Raw genomic sequence first — 16549 nt, 5'->3', positions numbered from 1 at the left:
GGGGGCACTAGGGTTGGTGGTGGTGGCCAAGAGGGAAGAAGATACCAGGGGGAAAGGGCTGTGAGCATTTCTTGGATAGAAAGCCTAGCCTGAGCCTCGGAGAGACTTAGTGTAACTGTTCACCAAGTGACCCAAGGTTCATGTATTATTTCTAATGCAAGCTTTGAGACTTCAATGTGGGAGTTCTTCTTTTCTTGCTCCCCTAAATGTTCTCACCTCCCTCACCCACCCCAGACAGTCAGATGTCCCTTCCTTTGATCTCCCTCAGTGAACTGTTGATGTTCTGGTTTAGCATTCAGAATTGCCTCTTTGCTAGCCTTCTTACAAAAAGGATGTGAACTCCCTAGAAACAGGGACAGAATGTCTTTTTTTTTTTTTAATTATTGCATCCTGGAACCTGTCAAATGCTTGGCATATAGTAAGTAAATTATAAACGTTTATACAGTAATCTTTATTGAACTCTTACCAAGTGTTTCTGGACATTAAAAACCATTGTGATTGAAATGGAGACAGTCCCTGCCTCCTGAGACTTACATTCTAGTGTCTGTTGAAGAAATAAATGACCACAGTACCCAAACTGAACCATCTTGTGATGAGGAAAGGGGTTTAAAGCATTCAGAGTCTGTGCCCTCCAACCCACCTTCCATAGCTCCAGATTCATCTTCCATGGACAAAACAGGGTCATCTCTCTGCTTAAAACTCTCTCAGCCCATCACTCAAACCATCTGTCTGTCAAAGCTTCCTGTAATCCTGCACAACCAACACAGCCCTTCAACATCACCAACACATGGTCCCTGCTCCTCTTACTGGGTCCTTTCTCATACTTTAGTGGAAATATTCATGAAGGATTGTGTGATACCATCAATATCAAACACACTAAATATTTATGAATTGCCGGCTATATACCAGGATCTGTGTGTTCTTTGGAGAGGAGACCTGAGGCTAGCGAGATACTCACATAAAAAGATCACTGGTGATGCTAGAGAAACAATGTCAGGTGACAAATGAGGCTGCAGACAGGAAAGGAGGAAGAAGATAGTCTTGCTGAGTCCATTAAATTAATTAGAAAAGTGTTTGGCATGCCACTTTCAGTGTCATAGATGCTTACGCCTATGTCATTTAAACTGCTTTAGTCCTTCCAAGTTCATTCACTCCTTCCAGCATTTGTGGAGTCTTTGTCTTATTCTAGACCCCAACCAGAAAGAGGTTAATCCCTGCTGTTAGGAAGCTTTGAGGGGACTGGGTTCTTGTCCTAAGAACAACGGGAGCTACTGAAAGGTTTCAGTAGAGGAAACGTAGAGTACACTATGTTTTAAAAGATGACTGGGATGTGATATAAAGCAATATTCTTTGTACTTTGATGCCTTTAATATGTGTGACCAAATCATTTAATCACGTTTCTGGTGGCGGCAAGGAAAAGGTATTACAGGGGGAGAAAACTGGAAACAGACCATGGAGTTGGGAGAATTTTGAAATTAAGCAATGGGATTGGTGATAGATAGGAGGGAAGGGATTTAGACAATCCTTCCTTCAGTATCCAGAAGGGACTGGTTCCAAGACCAAAATCCATGATACCCTTATAGAAAATGAGGTAGTATTTGCATAAAAGCTATGCACATCCTCCTGTTTTCTTTAAATCATCCCTAGATTACTTATATATAATATCTAATATAATGCAAATGCTACGTATTTAATTATTCTACTATATTTATGGAATAAGGACAAGGAAAAGTCTGAATATGCTCAGTACAGAAATGTTTCTTAAAATATTTTCAATCTGCAGTTGGTTTATTCCAAAAATGCAGAACCTGTGGATATGGGGGGGCAACTGTAATATATATTTTACATTATACACATTACATATACATTATATATACTTTACATATGCACACATTATATACGTACAATATAAACATATACATTGAAATGCACATGTGTATTTTTCTGCTAAGACTTAATGATAAAGATGTGGGCATGAAGGTAAGAATATAGAATAATTTTCAGGATTTGGGGTAGGATTCTGGGTGGGTGAATGATGCCAAACCTGTAAATACAGAACACAAGAGGAGGGAAAAATTTGAGGGAGTAAGAATGATGAACCCGATTTCAAATATTACACGGGGAATATTCTAGTAGCAATGCTGGCCACACAAGTTTGGGATCCCAAAGAGAGAGTCAGGCTAGAAATAAGAATTTGAGAGTCATCAGCAAAGGAGATGGGAGTTACAACCTAAGGGCAGCATGTCAGTGGGGGTGGAGGACATTCCATTCAAGACAGGAAACTAAAATCTGAGTTCTTGGAAAGTAAAAGGATTCAGGGATGAGAATCAGGTAACTGACATAAGAGAAAACAGCCAGCTGAGTCCCCAGCAGTGCCAAATACAGTGAAGCGATCAAATAAGGTAAGATGTGAAGCATCTATTACATCTAGCAAAGTGCTGTATTAATGGGTGTGTTAGTGTGAGAATCAGAACCTGTAGGAGATTAGGTAGGTAGTGTTTAGGGAGGTAGTAGATAGGTAGGTAGATATTTGGAATATAGAAGGAGTTGGTTCATTTGGTCTCAAGTTCTACAGTCAGCAAACTGAAGACTCAGGATATGGCTCCAGCCTAAGTGTGACTTCAAAGGCAGGAGAAGCCCCATGCCCCAGCACAAAGACAGCCAAGCAGAGAGAAAATTCACCCTTACTCATCCTTTTTTATTCTATTAAGGCATTCAACAGGGTGGATGATGCCCACCCACACTGAGCAATCTGCCTTACTCAGGTTACTAATTCAAACGTTAATCTCATCCAGAAACACCTCCAGAGTCAGAGTCATAATAATACATAACCAATTATCGGGGAATCTGTGGCCCAATCAAGCTGTCATTTAAAATTAATTATTGCAATGAGGACCTTCAGTGGAGGGCAAACCCAAGAGAAGCAGGTGAGAAATGAGTGGAATAATAGATGTAGAGTTCTGTACACCTAGGAATTTGGTTGAGGTTTGAAAGTGGGCATGAGATCAAGGTGTAGGTTGACTTTCTTTTCTTTTGGTACCAAGGATTGGACCCATGGGTACTTAACCAGCAGGCCACAACCTCAGCCTTTTTTTTTTTTGATTTTTTTTTAATATATATATATTTTTTTTAGTTTTCGGCGGCACAACAAACATCTTTATTTGTACGTGGTGCTGAGGATCGAACCCAGGGCTGTGCGCATGCCAGGCAAGTGTGCTACCGCTTGAGCTACATCCCCAGCCCTTTTATGATTTTTTTTTTTTGAGACAGAGTCACTAAGTTCATTAAGGTCTTGCTAAATTGCTAAAGCTGACTCTGATCTTCCTATCCTCCTGCCTCAGCCTCCCAAGCGACTGGGATTACAGGCATGCCTCACTACTCCTGGCTTGACTTTTTCTTAGGATGGAAAGATATTTGATAAATTAGAGATTTATGGGTGAATTGGTCAAACTTTCCAAGGTGCTACTGTTCTGAATGAAGACAAAGTCCAAGATGTAGCCTCAAAAGGAATGCCTCCAGTGGAGATCAAGGTTACTGGAGTTGCGAAAGTCAAGGGAGCGAAAGGCCTGGTGCTGGGCAGGTTGTTCATATGGTCCTTTTTTTCCCCATGCAAGTTTTTGACAGTTCATCAGGGCTGGCAACAAAGGCCATCTATGTACCAAATTACTCATCTTCTCCTCCTCCCTCAAAGTCAACAGGGTATCCCCCAAGGCTTAACGGACTAGTGTAGCTTTTTTATCAGAAGACATTCGATCTTCACGGGTCTAGAGAGTGGAAACTGTGTCTTATCACTTCTAATACCTCTAGACAGAGAACTGCCCATCATCCACGTGTAAAAGGGATTCTGATTTGGTGGATCTGGGGTGAAGTTTCAGAATTTGCATATCAGAAGTATCTCAGATAAATCTCTAATGTGGGTATCCCAGGGCATGGGACACGGGTGGCACAGTGTTCTGTGGTTGAACTGAATTGTGTGGAGTCGAATTAATAGAATTGAACTAGGTGATACTTTGGATCCAATTGCAGAATTTTCTCAGCTCCCGCTGCAGTTTGAGAAATGACCGGCAGGTGGCGAGCGACCCACACAACCAGCAAAGAAGGATTTAGAGTTTCCCAGGTCCCCAAATCCCAGCCAAGAAACTGCCCAGGCCATAAAAGACAGACAGCTGTTGGCAACAGTGGTGAGTTTCATCCCTTTGCATGTGACTCCCGATGCCCCAACGACCCACCTTTTGGGTTGGTCCCCAGGACTAAAGCCTTGAGGATCCCATGATCCCAGGATGCCGCCTTCTGGCCGCCAGAAGCCATAATCCGTCAAACTGGTGATGACGTCATTGCCTCCCAAGATTCTTGCGGGTGAAATGAGGGCAGAACAGCAAAGAATGTTTGGCTGTACAAAGAGGGGAATTGTGGCTAGAGAGTGATATGGCCCCGTGTGTGTTGTCTTATAGTGAGAACTGGAGGGGATATATATTGCTCACTCCCCATAGTTTGTAAATGGAGAACATCCTGAGAGAGAATGAACAACTTGCCAGGGGTTGCAGAGCCAGAAAGTTCTAGAACATCCTGGAATCTTTCTCTTCAAGTGATTTAGGCAAATACCTGCATTTCCTTCATTAGTGTCTGCTGAAGATTTGTCATATTGGGAACATTTGTTGGAGAAGTTGGACGATATGATGTGTTCGCAGTCCACCGGCTTTTACCTAGACTTTTATTTATTTGGGGATAGCCTGACAGATGGGGAAGGGTGAAGGTCCAAAGAGAAATGGAGATGGAAGAAGAATGTTCTCCATTGCTGTTCCACTTTGTGTTTTAATGGACTTTCTTTTCTTACCCCCTTTTCCATCTATTAAACCACAAGTATATTCAAGGCTATGATGGTATCTTATTTATCTTAGTTATGTTCCATAGTTATTTGATAAATCAAATGAACACTTATCATTTTAAAATCTAAGCTGTATTTTTTAACATCTGAGATGAATAGCATATACCTCCTGTTATATATTTCATTATGCTTCTGATATTTAACATAGTTCCCATATGTCAGGAACTGTCATTTTTTTTTACAAACATTAACTAATTTAATTGTCTTTGTTAGTTTCTTTAAGTTTCCATGTCCATGAATATCCACATAGAATGTCACTCTCTTCCTCCCTCCTCCCCTTCTCCTTTCCCCAACAGAGGACTGAAAATTCCTAGTGTTCCTCACTTATGCTGCAAATGCTGGGCCTGGGGAAGAATGTCCCCGAGGGAGGAAAGAGTTCATTAGCAGATCCTGGGGATGCAAAGTTAATCCTGGTAGTCACTGTGCCTTGACCATCGCTGATTCCCTAATAGGTTACCAGTAAACCAGATTCTCTTGGTCTGCAGGGCCAGTGTCCAGATTTGCCCTGAGGAGGAGAAGGCTGGAGACCAGAGGGCTGATTTATAAGCCAAAGCATTCCCGGGCCGCACCGCAAGGAGTCGGGCTGAGCCCGGACTTTGGGGAGGTGATGATGGACACAGGACACGTGGCCACACAATGGGGACACACGACTGACCTCAGTCACTTCGGTAAACTGCCCCTGCTTTCGGGAGGCGGCAGGAGCGTTTCGGGGCTTCCAAGGCTCCTGGTGCCTAAGTTCCTTGCCCCGCTGGTGGCTCCCCTCGCCCTGATGATTGTGGAGAGCACCCCTTGGCGCGCGGGAGCTCAGAGGCCCCTGACTCTGATCTTAAAGTCCATGCACGAGGATGGAGCCTTGGTGCATTCCGTGCTGTGTAGAGAAAAAGACACAAGAACCACATCGGTTAGGGGTTGGGTCTGTTCAAGACCCGCTGCAAGTGAACTTTCCGGGATGGTCAGATAGGCACCGGGCGGAGAAGTGACGTCACCGAGCAGCCTCCATGGGTGAAAGGCAGCAGAAGGGTCAAAAAGTAGTGTGTGGCTGGAAGGGGGTGGGGGACATGTGATTAGAGGGCTATCAGAACGAAAGAAGGGGTTTGGGGATGTATGAATTTGAGAAGTAGCATCAAGTTGGGGTAAACAGCAGGGCTTTTTTCTTCCCTCCTATATGCAAACTGTCACTTCGGGTTAGCGTGAGCCCTTATCTGGCTCATTAGCATGAGCTGTGGCTAACACGCTTAAACCCTCTAATTATTTATTATGCCGACACGGAGCGGGTCGCAACCACCGGGTGCACTTGTGCGGACCGTGGAACTGGGCACCGCGCGGGGGCTGGGGCGCAGCGCTGGCCTGGCTGCGCGCTACCAGAGAGACCCTTCCTGGCTCAGGAGTCCCCCAGAGCACTGTGTAGCTAGTGCAAACGGCAGAGGTAGAGCGGTCTATCTGGAATGTCCTCTTGTCAAAATTTATCCCTGGGGAGTTAGTGCACCACATAAGTGGCTCCTGGTCTACACTTGCGCAGGCTCTTCTGGATCCACAAAGATGGAACTTGGCCCGAAGGGAACAGACTTTTTTGCAAAAAAATGGAAGTCAAACCCAGAGCAAGGGGCTGAGACTTGGGCTGGCTTGACTGTTGGGTACACCTTCCAGAAGAGCTCTGGGAAGAAACTAAAGCCCCTAGATGGTCTACGCAATTTGGGGGAAAGACGACGGCTGAAATCTGGCCACTCATGTCCATGGTTCTAGTCAGAAAACAGTTTCAAAATAAGTTAACCTCTGTAGGGTGTTTTTTCCCCCTCCCCTTCTAATTGTCCCCCTCTCCCCCTCCCTCTCCCTTCTGAGTCTGTTTTATGTCCCTCTGCGTTGTGCCAACTATTTTATCTTTATTCCTTCTCTTTTTCTCTGTCGCCATTCATTCCTTTTTTTGTGTGTGTGGCTTCTGGGGCCGATGTGCGGCTTGTTACCACCCACTGTAAGCTCGCTCCTGTAGCTGAGGTGTTTCTATACAAACTCGAGCGTCCAGTTGTCATATTAATTATTACACTGAGTAATGACTGAAATGGTCAAAATAAGGGGAGACTCAAGAGCGCTTTTTCTTGCTGCTCAAAGATTCAGCAAAGAAGCCGTGCAACAAAGCACTAATTGGTCCCCAGAAACACTCTGACAAGGCATGGAAGATAGGTTTCATAGAGCCCTGCGATTGTGAAGGGGGGAAGGCTCTGAATGGACCCCACGCTTCTTTTCTAAACTCTCTTGCTGAGCAAAAAATGGACCTCTGTTTGAATACTGCCCTGATCCTTGAATACTATACCCAGCAGAGAAAAAAATGCACCATTTATTGTAAGTTTTTTTTTTTTTCTTCTCTAGCTATTCAGGGGTTCTCTGTGAAGAATCAGCTGGTTTTGTTTACCATGAAAGACCTTTACTTTATTTTCATTCTTGGAGGAGATGGGGAGGGAGAGGGAAGGAGAGCCATGTGCCTAGACAGAGCAGAGCTGGCCTACTGTAACAAAATAGAGTGTAACAAATCCTACAAAAGTTGAGAATGTATTGATTCTTGGGAGAGCTATATAGATTAACGACTTTCTTTATGCTTATCCAAAGAAGGTATTTAATCATAATGTAAATGGGGCTTTAGAAAAACTAAAGACTTAGCGTTACTTCTCCTTATTTGGAGAACTTCAAAAGGACTTGTGAGGTGGCTGCAAATTACCCCGTTCACCCCCACCCCCGCACTTTTCCTCCTTCATCAAAAAGCCACAATAAAATATAGTTTGTGCTTTTTTGTGTTGCACTTTTTCAACTTTTTTTTTTCTTTTTAAGGCATATTGAAAAAGCGAATAGATTTGTAAGTCTGAATTCCTTCACGCAGGTGCAGGCCTGGCTGTTTTGACCAACGAGGGGAGCCCAGCCAAATGCAGGCTGTGCTGTTCTGCCCTCTGAGCAAGCCCTCTCTCTACAGAAACTCCAACTCGGGGTCTTCCCTCAGAATACCTTGGCAAGAGTGCCTTTGGAGACAGGAGATTGAGCAGAAATGTACTTTTCCTTTTCTCTGAGAAGACACGCTCAGAGTACTATGCACAAGTCAGAGTACATATGGTTGCCAGAAACACATATTTGCAATTAATTCAGGGCAAACTCAACTTTTCTCAAAATACCTGAAGCTTTGGGCTGGAGTTGTGGCTCAGTGGTAAAGTGCTTGCCTTGCATGAGCAAGGCCCTGGGTTCAATCCTCAGCACCACATAAAAATAAATAAATAAATATATATATTGTGTTCATCTACAACTAAAAAATATTTTTAAAAAATACCTGAAGCGTCTGGGACTTAGGTCTCTCCCAAATTGAGGACTATACAAAAATTCTTGTGACCAAATCCAGAATCAAATGCCTGTGTTTATGTTTGTACACTCTTTGCCCCTTACTCAAGATACACTATAAGTACAATTTTATTAAATGATTCATCCCATGACAAACTTAGTTTTGTTCTCCCACAAAAAAAATGTAGATGGGCTTTTTTTTTTTTTTTAATGAGACATATCTTGGTCCCACAGAAAGAGGTCATAGGATTCTGGGGCTTGAGGATAGCATGTGAGAAAAGGTGATTCTGGTCTGGCCTTCAGCTGTGAGTGGAAATTAAAGTGGCAAGAGACTCCAGGGAACAGGGTCTCCGATCTTTGGGTTGCAGATCTGTATGGATCATTAAGAGAAAGTCATTTTCCCCTAAGTGGACCTTGGTGCAAAGTGTTGATAAGAGCTAACTGAAAGCACAGTCCAGTTCCAGGAGGTTCTGACATAGGAAAGTGGTTTGAAGGTACAGTAATGAATTCACTTATTGTAGTGAAGGAAAAAATCAAACCTTTCTATTTTCCTAGAATACCTTTATTTGGGGTAATACTTACCAATGAGTGTCAGTGTCTTGTTCTCCTGAAGACAGAACTCTGTTTGCATGCTACTAGTTGAAAGAATGGAAAGACAATTCCTGGTATAAGTGGGATATTTGCAAAGCAAACTCAGCAACAGCATTTGACTTCATTCTCATAACAGCCTTCACAAATAGGCAAAGGGTACCCCATTTGTGAGTGAAGGTATCAGAACTCTTCTTGTGTGAGTTGTTTTCTTCTTCCCATGTTCAGATAAATGGGACCTTGTTCAAATATCCTGGTTAATTGAAATCCTGGATGACTTGTTCAGAGTCAGGCCCACTGAGTGGCAAGGGAACCACAGAAAGCCAATGTGTACGTCTGGGCCAGGGACTGTGCTACAGCCACTTTCATGTGAAGGTCACATGAAATAATAGCATGTCTATATTTAAGCTCCTTGCTACTGCTCAAGTTAAAACATGTGCTTGCTATCTCTATCACCTTGATTTACCAGAATCACAGTCATTCTTAAAGAATAAGAGGAATTACTTACCCCTAACTGCTCAGACAGGGAGACATGGTAGCACTGGATTTCCACCTGCTGGAGCAATTATCACAGTGTGGTTCCAGGAAGCCAAGAGCTGAACCTTTTCCTCTGCTGTACTTTGGGTCTGGAATATTTCCCAGAGGGCCAAGTGTAGAACTCTTGGTCACCAGGGTGGCGCTATTGGGAAGTGGCGCTTTGACTAGCTTTGAGAGATGTTTGGTCATTGGGGCCATGCCCTTGAAAGTGATTGTGGAACTCCTTGCCCTTTCGCTTCCTGGCTGTAAGGTGACTGGTCTTCCTCCACTGTGCACTTCCACCAAAACACGGGGCCAACAGATTATGGATTGAAACCCCCCAAATGGAGAGCTTAAATCATTTATCTTTATGAATGAATCATCTCTGGTATTTCATAGTGGTGATGGGAATGCTAACCAACACACCCTCTCTCAAACCTTGCCTGGGCAGGCTGGATGAGTGTGACTTCCTCATCGATCTCTTATCTAGACCTAGTCCAGAGTGCTGCATGTGTTTCAGGTCAAAATCTCACAGTGTTGTACCTGTTGCATGGTACAGGTAAGGAAACAAAGACTCCCAGAAGGTAAGCTAGGATGTACTCAAGGTGATTAAGTCTGGATACCTGCCAAGTCCTCTGCTTTATCTGGAGCTCCCTGGGCCTAGGAGAGCACACTGCCAGTTCTCTCAAGAGGGAAAAGAGTGTGTTATAATCTAGGTCACAGAGTGAGAAGCAGGATACCAATTTTGGCTCTTGAGCCTCAGTCCTTTGCTCCAAACTAGACTCCCATACAGGAGGTGTATAGGAGGTGACCAGGCCTAGATTAGAATGAGCCAGGAAACTAGTCTCAGAGGAAAACTCTCCTTGTTCTGTACCATCTCCGAGGGCAGAGTTGCATACTCCTAAAAAGAAATCTAGATAGCTCTACCTTAAGCTTGGAGGAGGTGAATACAGTGTTGGAGTGCTTAAGTTTCCTGGAGGAAAAAAAGAACAATGCCTGGGTTTCTGGAAAGCTTTGCAAAGCATGCATGGAAGCAGGCTTAGCCTATGAGAGTGGAAAGAATTGGGGTTGGAGTAGGGAGACTAGGGATACACTCTCAGGTACTTTTGCTTGGAAGGGTTTCTATACGTGTTATCCTCTCTCCAGAGCTGGGGCTAAGGAGCAGGAACACTGCACTGCAAGATTTCACAAGGTACTTACATTTAGAGCCCATTTCATGGCCAATGTGTGTTGTTCTGATTTTTTAAGTCTCTGGTAATTAGGATCTCTGTATAGGCCTGGAGCCCCCATTCCAGAATACGCATGGCTACCAGAAAATTTTCTGTGCTCCTAGATATGGTTTTCAAAACTAACTAATATAGGCCTTTCCTGTGCAGATCAGAAAACTGAGGCATATAGAGGGGATGAGGCTTGTTATAGGTTACAACGTACCACAGTGGTACAGCTGGGACTCTTCTGAACCTTTTTCAAATGTAGAACAATTGAAGTTGCATGGGAATTCAAGGCTCCTGCATGATTCAACATAACATGAATTAAAATGCACTTATATGCATTGATGTTAGCCACACGCTCTTCTGCTTGTCGCCTGCCCCCACTTTTGCCAGAGAGGAGTGGGTAAGGCCTGTGGAGGCCTCCTAGTGGCATACCCAGGACTCACAGTGGGGCATGTGGATGGTGGACAGCTTCTGAATAATCTTATTCTTTCTGTGGCCTGAGGTTTCCTGAGGTTGGAAAGCAAAAGAGGCCCAGGCTGGGTGGTGAAACCAAACTTCTGAAAAGACAAATGTGACTCTGGAGACCTCTTGGTTTATTTCTTGGGATGAGGACATCCTCCCAGTAAATCCAGGAGGATTCAGTGAAGTCCTGTGAATTCAACAAGACACAGGTTACTGGGGGCCCTGGGGCCTGTGTGAGTGAGGTTTACAGAACAGACCTTTCTTGGCAGGACTAGGTCATATGCTTCCCAAACCTACCTCTTCTACATAGAGGAAACTGAGGCAGAAAAGAGACGTGATTCACCTGGGGAGCTACTATTCTTACTGCCCACCATCATTATTGTTCTGAAAACACTCATAACCAGCCACTCATGCCCAGTGTGGCTGCCTGGGTCACTCTCACCGACCCTTTAGAAAGACCCAGCTTCATAAAGGAAGTTCATTTAGAGCAATTATTCAGATAATTCACAATCACTCCTGCACTTAGATCTCTGATCAAAACTATTTCCATTGGACAAATCCACCAGATTGCACTCTCTCTGATTCTGCCTCTGTAGACCTGAGATGCGACCCAGCCTCCCGCTCCACCAGATCATTTGCTTGGTTTGCTTTGCCCAGAGCACAGTATCCCCAGAAGCTGGACCGGGTTCTGGCCAGAGAGTGCCAAGGCCGAGGGCCCAGGAAGGGCGCCTGGGCAGGCGCTGTCCAAGCCGCCGAGCGACGGCTGCAGGCGCCTCCCCCACCCTCGTGGCGCCAGCACACGGCTCCACCGGGCTCAGCTCCCAGTCGCCTGCCACCGGCCGCCGGGCACACGCCTGGGGCGGGATGGAGGCTGCGCCAAGGCCGCCGAGGAGCCTGCGGCAGCGCTGCCCAACAGCCAAAGAAGCTCCTCCAGTCCCCTAAGCTCCATCACTCTCTCCTCTGCCACCCCACATCACATCTTTCTTCTGGAAAGACCGGAAATATCCCAGAGCGCTCTCCTCTTTGGGCTTCCCACAGCCAGTCTAGAAATAATCCTCTGGGGAACCGGTGCGAGGTTACCCAGGGCGCGAGGAGGTGTATGGGGGGGGGGTGCACCTCCCTGCAGAACTAATTATAATCTTTCCCACTCCTCCATTGTGGTGGGTACCTCCTAGTTATTAGGGTAGGATGGGAGGTAGAGACCATCTAATCTAATCTTCTGTGGTCACAGAGGAGGAAACCGAGGCTCAGGAGGATAGCACTTACCAAGAGCCACAGAGCTCTTGAGAGGACCGGACGGAACTAGAACTCAAGCTTTCGCAGAGTCCAGTCCTTTTCCTTCTGTCTGGATGGAGTTTCCATTCCATGCTTCTACACTTTAATTTTAAAACTACTGCAGTTCTTGCCATTGAAGAACCCCGAGAGAGCAGTAGTGGGGAGAAGTAAAGAGGAAAAGTAGAGCCCCAATTCTCCCCTAACCTTCACACCTCCCCTGTGCCACTCTTTCTGCCCAAACCCTTCCCTGAATTTTGTTCCAGTTTCTCAGGAGAATCCAAGAGCATGTCACCCCAGAACTTTCTACCCGTACACCTCAGTTCCCAGAGCCATTTACCCCTCCTGCGAAGCCGGCCCCCCCTTTCTAGAGCCACCCCCGGCCGCAGCCCGCTCCTAGCGCGGCGCCTGTTTATTCAGCCGGGAGTCCGGCACGCGCCAGGCGCACGCACTGCAACAACAAACCCCGCTGAATGGAGAGTTTGCAAGGAGCGGGCGCAGGGAACAGGAGGGGGAAGGGGAGCGGAGGAGGGGGAGTTTAGGGAGTGGGTGGGAGGAGGAGGTAAGAGGAGGGGGAGTGGGGGCTGCAGCCGCTCGCTACAGCAGCGGGGAGTGGGGGGCGAGGCGGGGCCAGGGCTGCGCGTGGGGCTGGGTGTCCCATTGAAAAGGCGGCTGCGCTCCGGCCGCCCAGCACTCTCACTTCTGGCCAGGGAACGTGGAAGGCGCACCGACAGGGAGCCGGTCAGGGAGAGAGAGTGAAAGAAGGAAATAAGAAAGAAAGGGGGTTAACAAAATAATAAAAACAGCCTGAGCCAGGGCTGAGAGACCAGGACCAGGCGCAAGAGACCGCAACCTTTAGGTAGAGAGGATCCGGAGACGCGAGACTCCGCAGAGCACACTCAGCACTGACTTTGGCTACTTCTTCCTTTTTCTTTTTCTTCCTTCCTTCCTTCCTTCTTCTTTTTTTAATAGCAAGAAGGCGCTAGCGACAGACTCACACGCGAGCGCCACGCGAGGCTCCCAAAGCCAACCCGCGAAAGGAGGAGGGGAGGAGGAGGAGGCAAAGAGGGAGGAGAAAAATCATTTGCACCTTCTTTGCTCCCTAAGAAATCTCCCGGGGATTTTGCTTTTTAAAAAACTTCCCTCTGGGCTCCCACTTTTTCTCTCCCCTTCTTCCCTCTCTGTTCGTGCACCCAAGTTCTGATTCTACCCCTCGCCTGCCCCGCACCTTGCATCCGGGCTCACTCTGATCCTGCGACTCCTTGGCCGCCGCTGCGCATGGAAAGCTCTGCCAAGATGGAGAGCGGCGGCGCCGGCCAGCAGCCCCAGCCGCAGCCCCAGCAGCCCTTCCTGCCGCCGGCAGCCTGCTTCTTTGCCACGGCTGCAGCTGCGGCGGCAGCAGCCGCTGCAGCGGCAGCTCAGAGCGCGCAGCAGCAGCAGCAGCAACAGCAGGCGCCACAGCTGAGCCCGGCGGCCGACGGCCAGCCCTCAGGGGGCGGTCACAAGTCAGCGCCCAAGCAAGTCAAGCGACAGCGCTCGTCCTCTCCGGAACTGATGCGCTGCAAACGCCGGCTGAACTTCAGCGGCTTCGGCTATAGCCTGCCGCAGCAGCAGCCCGCAGCCGTGGCGCGCCGTAATGAGCGCGAGCGCAACCGTGTCAAATTGGTCAACTTGGGCTTTGCCACCCTCCGGGAGCACGTCCCCAACGGTGCGGCCAACAAGAAGATGAGCAAGGTGGAGACGCTGCGCTCGGCGGTCGAGTACATCCGAGCGCTGCAGCAGCTGCTGGATGAACACGACGCGGTGAGCGCCGCCTTCCAGGCTGGCGTCCTGTCGCCCACCATCTCTCCCAACTACTCCAACGACATGAACTCCATGGCCGGTTCTCCGGTCTCATCCTACTCGTCCGACGAAGGCTCTTATGATCCTCTCAGCCCCGAGGAGCAAGAGCTGCTGGACTTCACCAACTGGTTCTGAGGGCTCGGGCTTGTCTGGCCCTGGTGTGAATGGACTTTGGAAGCAGGTAGGTTGCATTTGGGGGTGGACAAATTGAGGTGATCTTCTAGTCTTGGTCCTTTATCCTTCTGTTGAGTGTCTGTGAAAGGCGAGGCTGACTCCACGGCATGAAAGTCTTATTTATTTATTTAAAGAATTTGTTAAAGTATGGCATTTCAAATTCTAGTTTGTTGGTTTCAACACTGCCTTGAGAAAGTGGCTTAGACCAGGAATTCAAGGAGTGGAGGGAAGGGGTGCGGAGCTGAGATGCTGGCGAATAGGGTCCTGGGATTTGTCAAAAGAGGTGTTCTACCTGACAGGGTCTCCCTGAAACCTCGGGTGCTCTACTGCTATCTTCTACGTTCACACTAACTTTTCCTGTTCTTCTGTTTGTTATAGCGTGACCGTACCACCTGCATCTTTAATGCTTTCTTATCAGCGATGTTGGGAGGGAGATAAAAGAAGAAGGAAAGAAGAAGGACACACACACACACACACACACACACCAAGAACAGGCCACCAGCCCCAACGCCCACTGATTGATGAATGCCTGAGAGACAAGGCTCTCAGAAAACAAGGATGCGCCCAGAACAGCATGTTTGCACTCCAATCACTTACGGGGATATGAAGAGCAACTAGTACCTGAAAGTCTGCACAGGACCCAGCTGGTGTGCAAAAACAGTGGTCTCCCTGAGGAAGACAGCAGCGCATGCCCTGTAGTAACTCCCACCCACCGCTAAGAAGAGTTGAAAGCACTTGCCCTGGTGCCTTCACCTCCCCGCCCTCTCTCAAAGTGCAGTTCTTAGCCCTATAGAATTGGGTTGGTGTCTCTGATCTCAGTAACCCTCATCCCAATGAGCTGTGGAGATTTGTCCACAGTGCAACTATGCTATACTCAGTACTTTGAAACCCTGCCCCTGTTCCCTGGGACCCCTCCCCAAACCCTACTATCTCCCTCATACTGTCTTTTCTACAGTTTTCATCATAGAAGGCTTCCAATCTTTTGTGAATTTTTTTTATTATAAGAAAAATCTATTTGTATCTATCCTAACCAGTTTGGGGATATATTAAGATATTTTTGTACATAAGAGAGAAAGAAAGAGAAAAAATTTATAGAAGTTTTGTACAAATGGTTTAAAATGTGTATATCTTGATACTTTAACATGTAATGCTATTACCTCTGCATATTTTAGATGTGTAGTTCACGTTGCGACTGCCGTTTTCCCTATGTGGTTTTGTAAAGAACTCTCCTCATAGGTGAGATCAAAATGCCACCAGATGTACTTCAGCACCAATGTGTCTTACTTTATAGAAACGTTTTTAATGTATTAATGATGTTATTAAATACTGTTCAAGAAGAACAAAGTTTATGCAGCTACTGTCCAAACGCAAAGTGGCAACCAGTTGGTTTTGATAGGTTGCCTTTTGGAAATTTCTACCACTGCCTTTTTTTTTTCCTTACTGTTTTATTACAAACTTACAAAAAAAAAATGTATAACCCTGTTTTATACAAACTAGTTTCGTAATAAAACTTTTTTCCTTTTTTTAAAAATTAAAATAACTAGATGTCTCTAAGGCTTCTTTGACTCTGACTCCCCTGGCCAAGTTATTATTAAACTACCAAAGGGAATGGGTGGATGGGGGGAGGGGAGAAAAGGGTGGTCCAAAACATGTTAAGTGGCAGAAATGGCCAGACTAAGTGCTATGGCCAGTCCTAGTCCTATGGTAACTTTGTGATGGCTGTAGAGGGAAAATATTATCTGTATTTTATTTCTTCTGTTTCTCTATTTTTATATTTTTTTTATTTTGGTATAATGAATTGAACCCAGTAATGCTTAACCACTGAGTCACATCCCCAGCCTGTTCCAGTTTTTACATTGAGACAGGGTCTGCTAAGTTGCTTAGGGCTTCACTAGATTCGAGGTATAAATAAAAATAAAGGGCCTCTTTTATTTTTACTTTTTGGGCTATGAATATACACATGTTCCCAAGAGAAGATATGATTTAATGGCTGTATCTCACTTTAATAAATTGTACATTTAAACATCTCCAAAAAAAGTCAACTGGAAAGAGAAGGTCCTCCCCTCCCCTCCACTCTCAGACCTTCACTTTCTGAGTTTAGCCTTGTGAGTCTATGGAAGGGCTGGAGGAACTAGTGGAGAGAGGGGTGGGTGGAGGAAGGAGGTGCTGAAGGTTGGGGGCGGGGGGGTTGGGGCAGGTCTCCTTTTCCACACTTTAGCCTTGATGGTGGGTGTACTCCTTTTCTCTCACTTCTAGGCACACGTTTCCTAGTCCTTTTCCC

General features: G+C 46.3%; 1 protein-coding gene across 1 annotated transcript; it reads left to right on the top strand.

Annotated features, from left to right (window-relative positions):
- Window positions 1–13530: 13530 nt before the first annotated feature.
- Ascl1 (achaete-scute family bHLH transcription factor 1) lies at window positions 13531–14229 on the top strand. The gene has a single exon (XM_027928831.2). The coding sequence runs from the start codon at window positions 13531–13533 to the stop codon at window positions 14227–14229; it is 699 nt and encodes a 232-aa protein (XP_027784632.1).
- The last annotated feature ends 2320 nt before the right edge of the window (window positions 14230–16549 follow it).

The sequence above is a fragment of the Marmota flaviventris genome, chromosome 3, assembly GCF_047511675.1.
Source record: "Marmota flaviventris isolate mMarFla1 chromosome 3, mMarFla1.hap1, whole genome shotgun sequence".
NCBI lineage: Eukaryota > Metazoa > Chordata > Mammalia > Rodentia > Sciuridae > Marmota > Marmota flaviventris.
This window is presented reverse-complemented; position numbering and strand designations above follow the sequence as displayed.

What these genes read in the sequence shown, in the direction of transcription:
- Ascl1 (XM_027928831.2), top strand. Translation starts at nt 13,531, where the DNA reads ATGGAAAGCTCTGCCAAGATGGAGAGCGGCGGCGCCGGCCAGCAGCCC.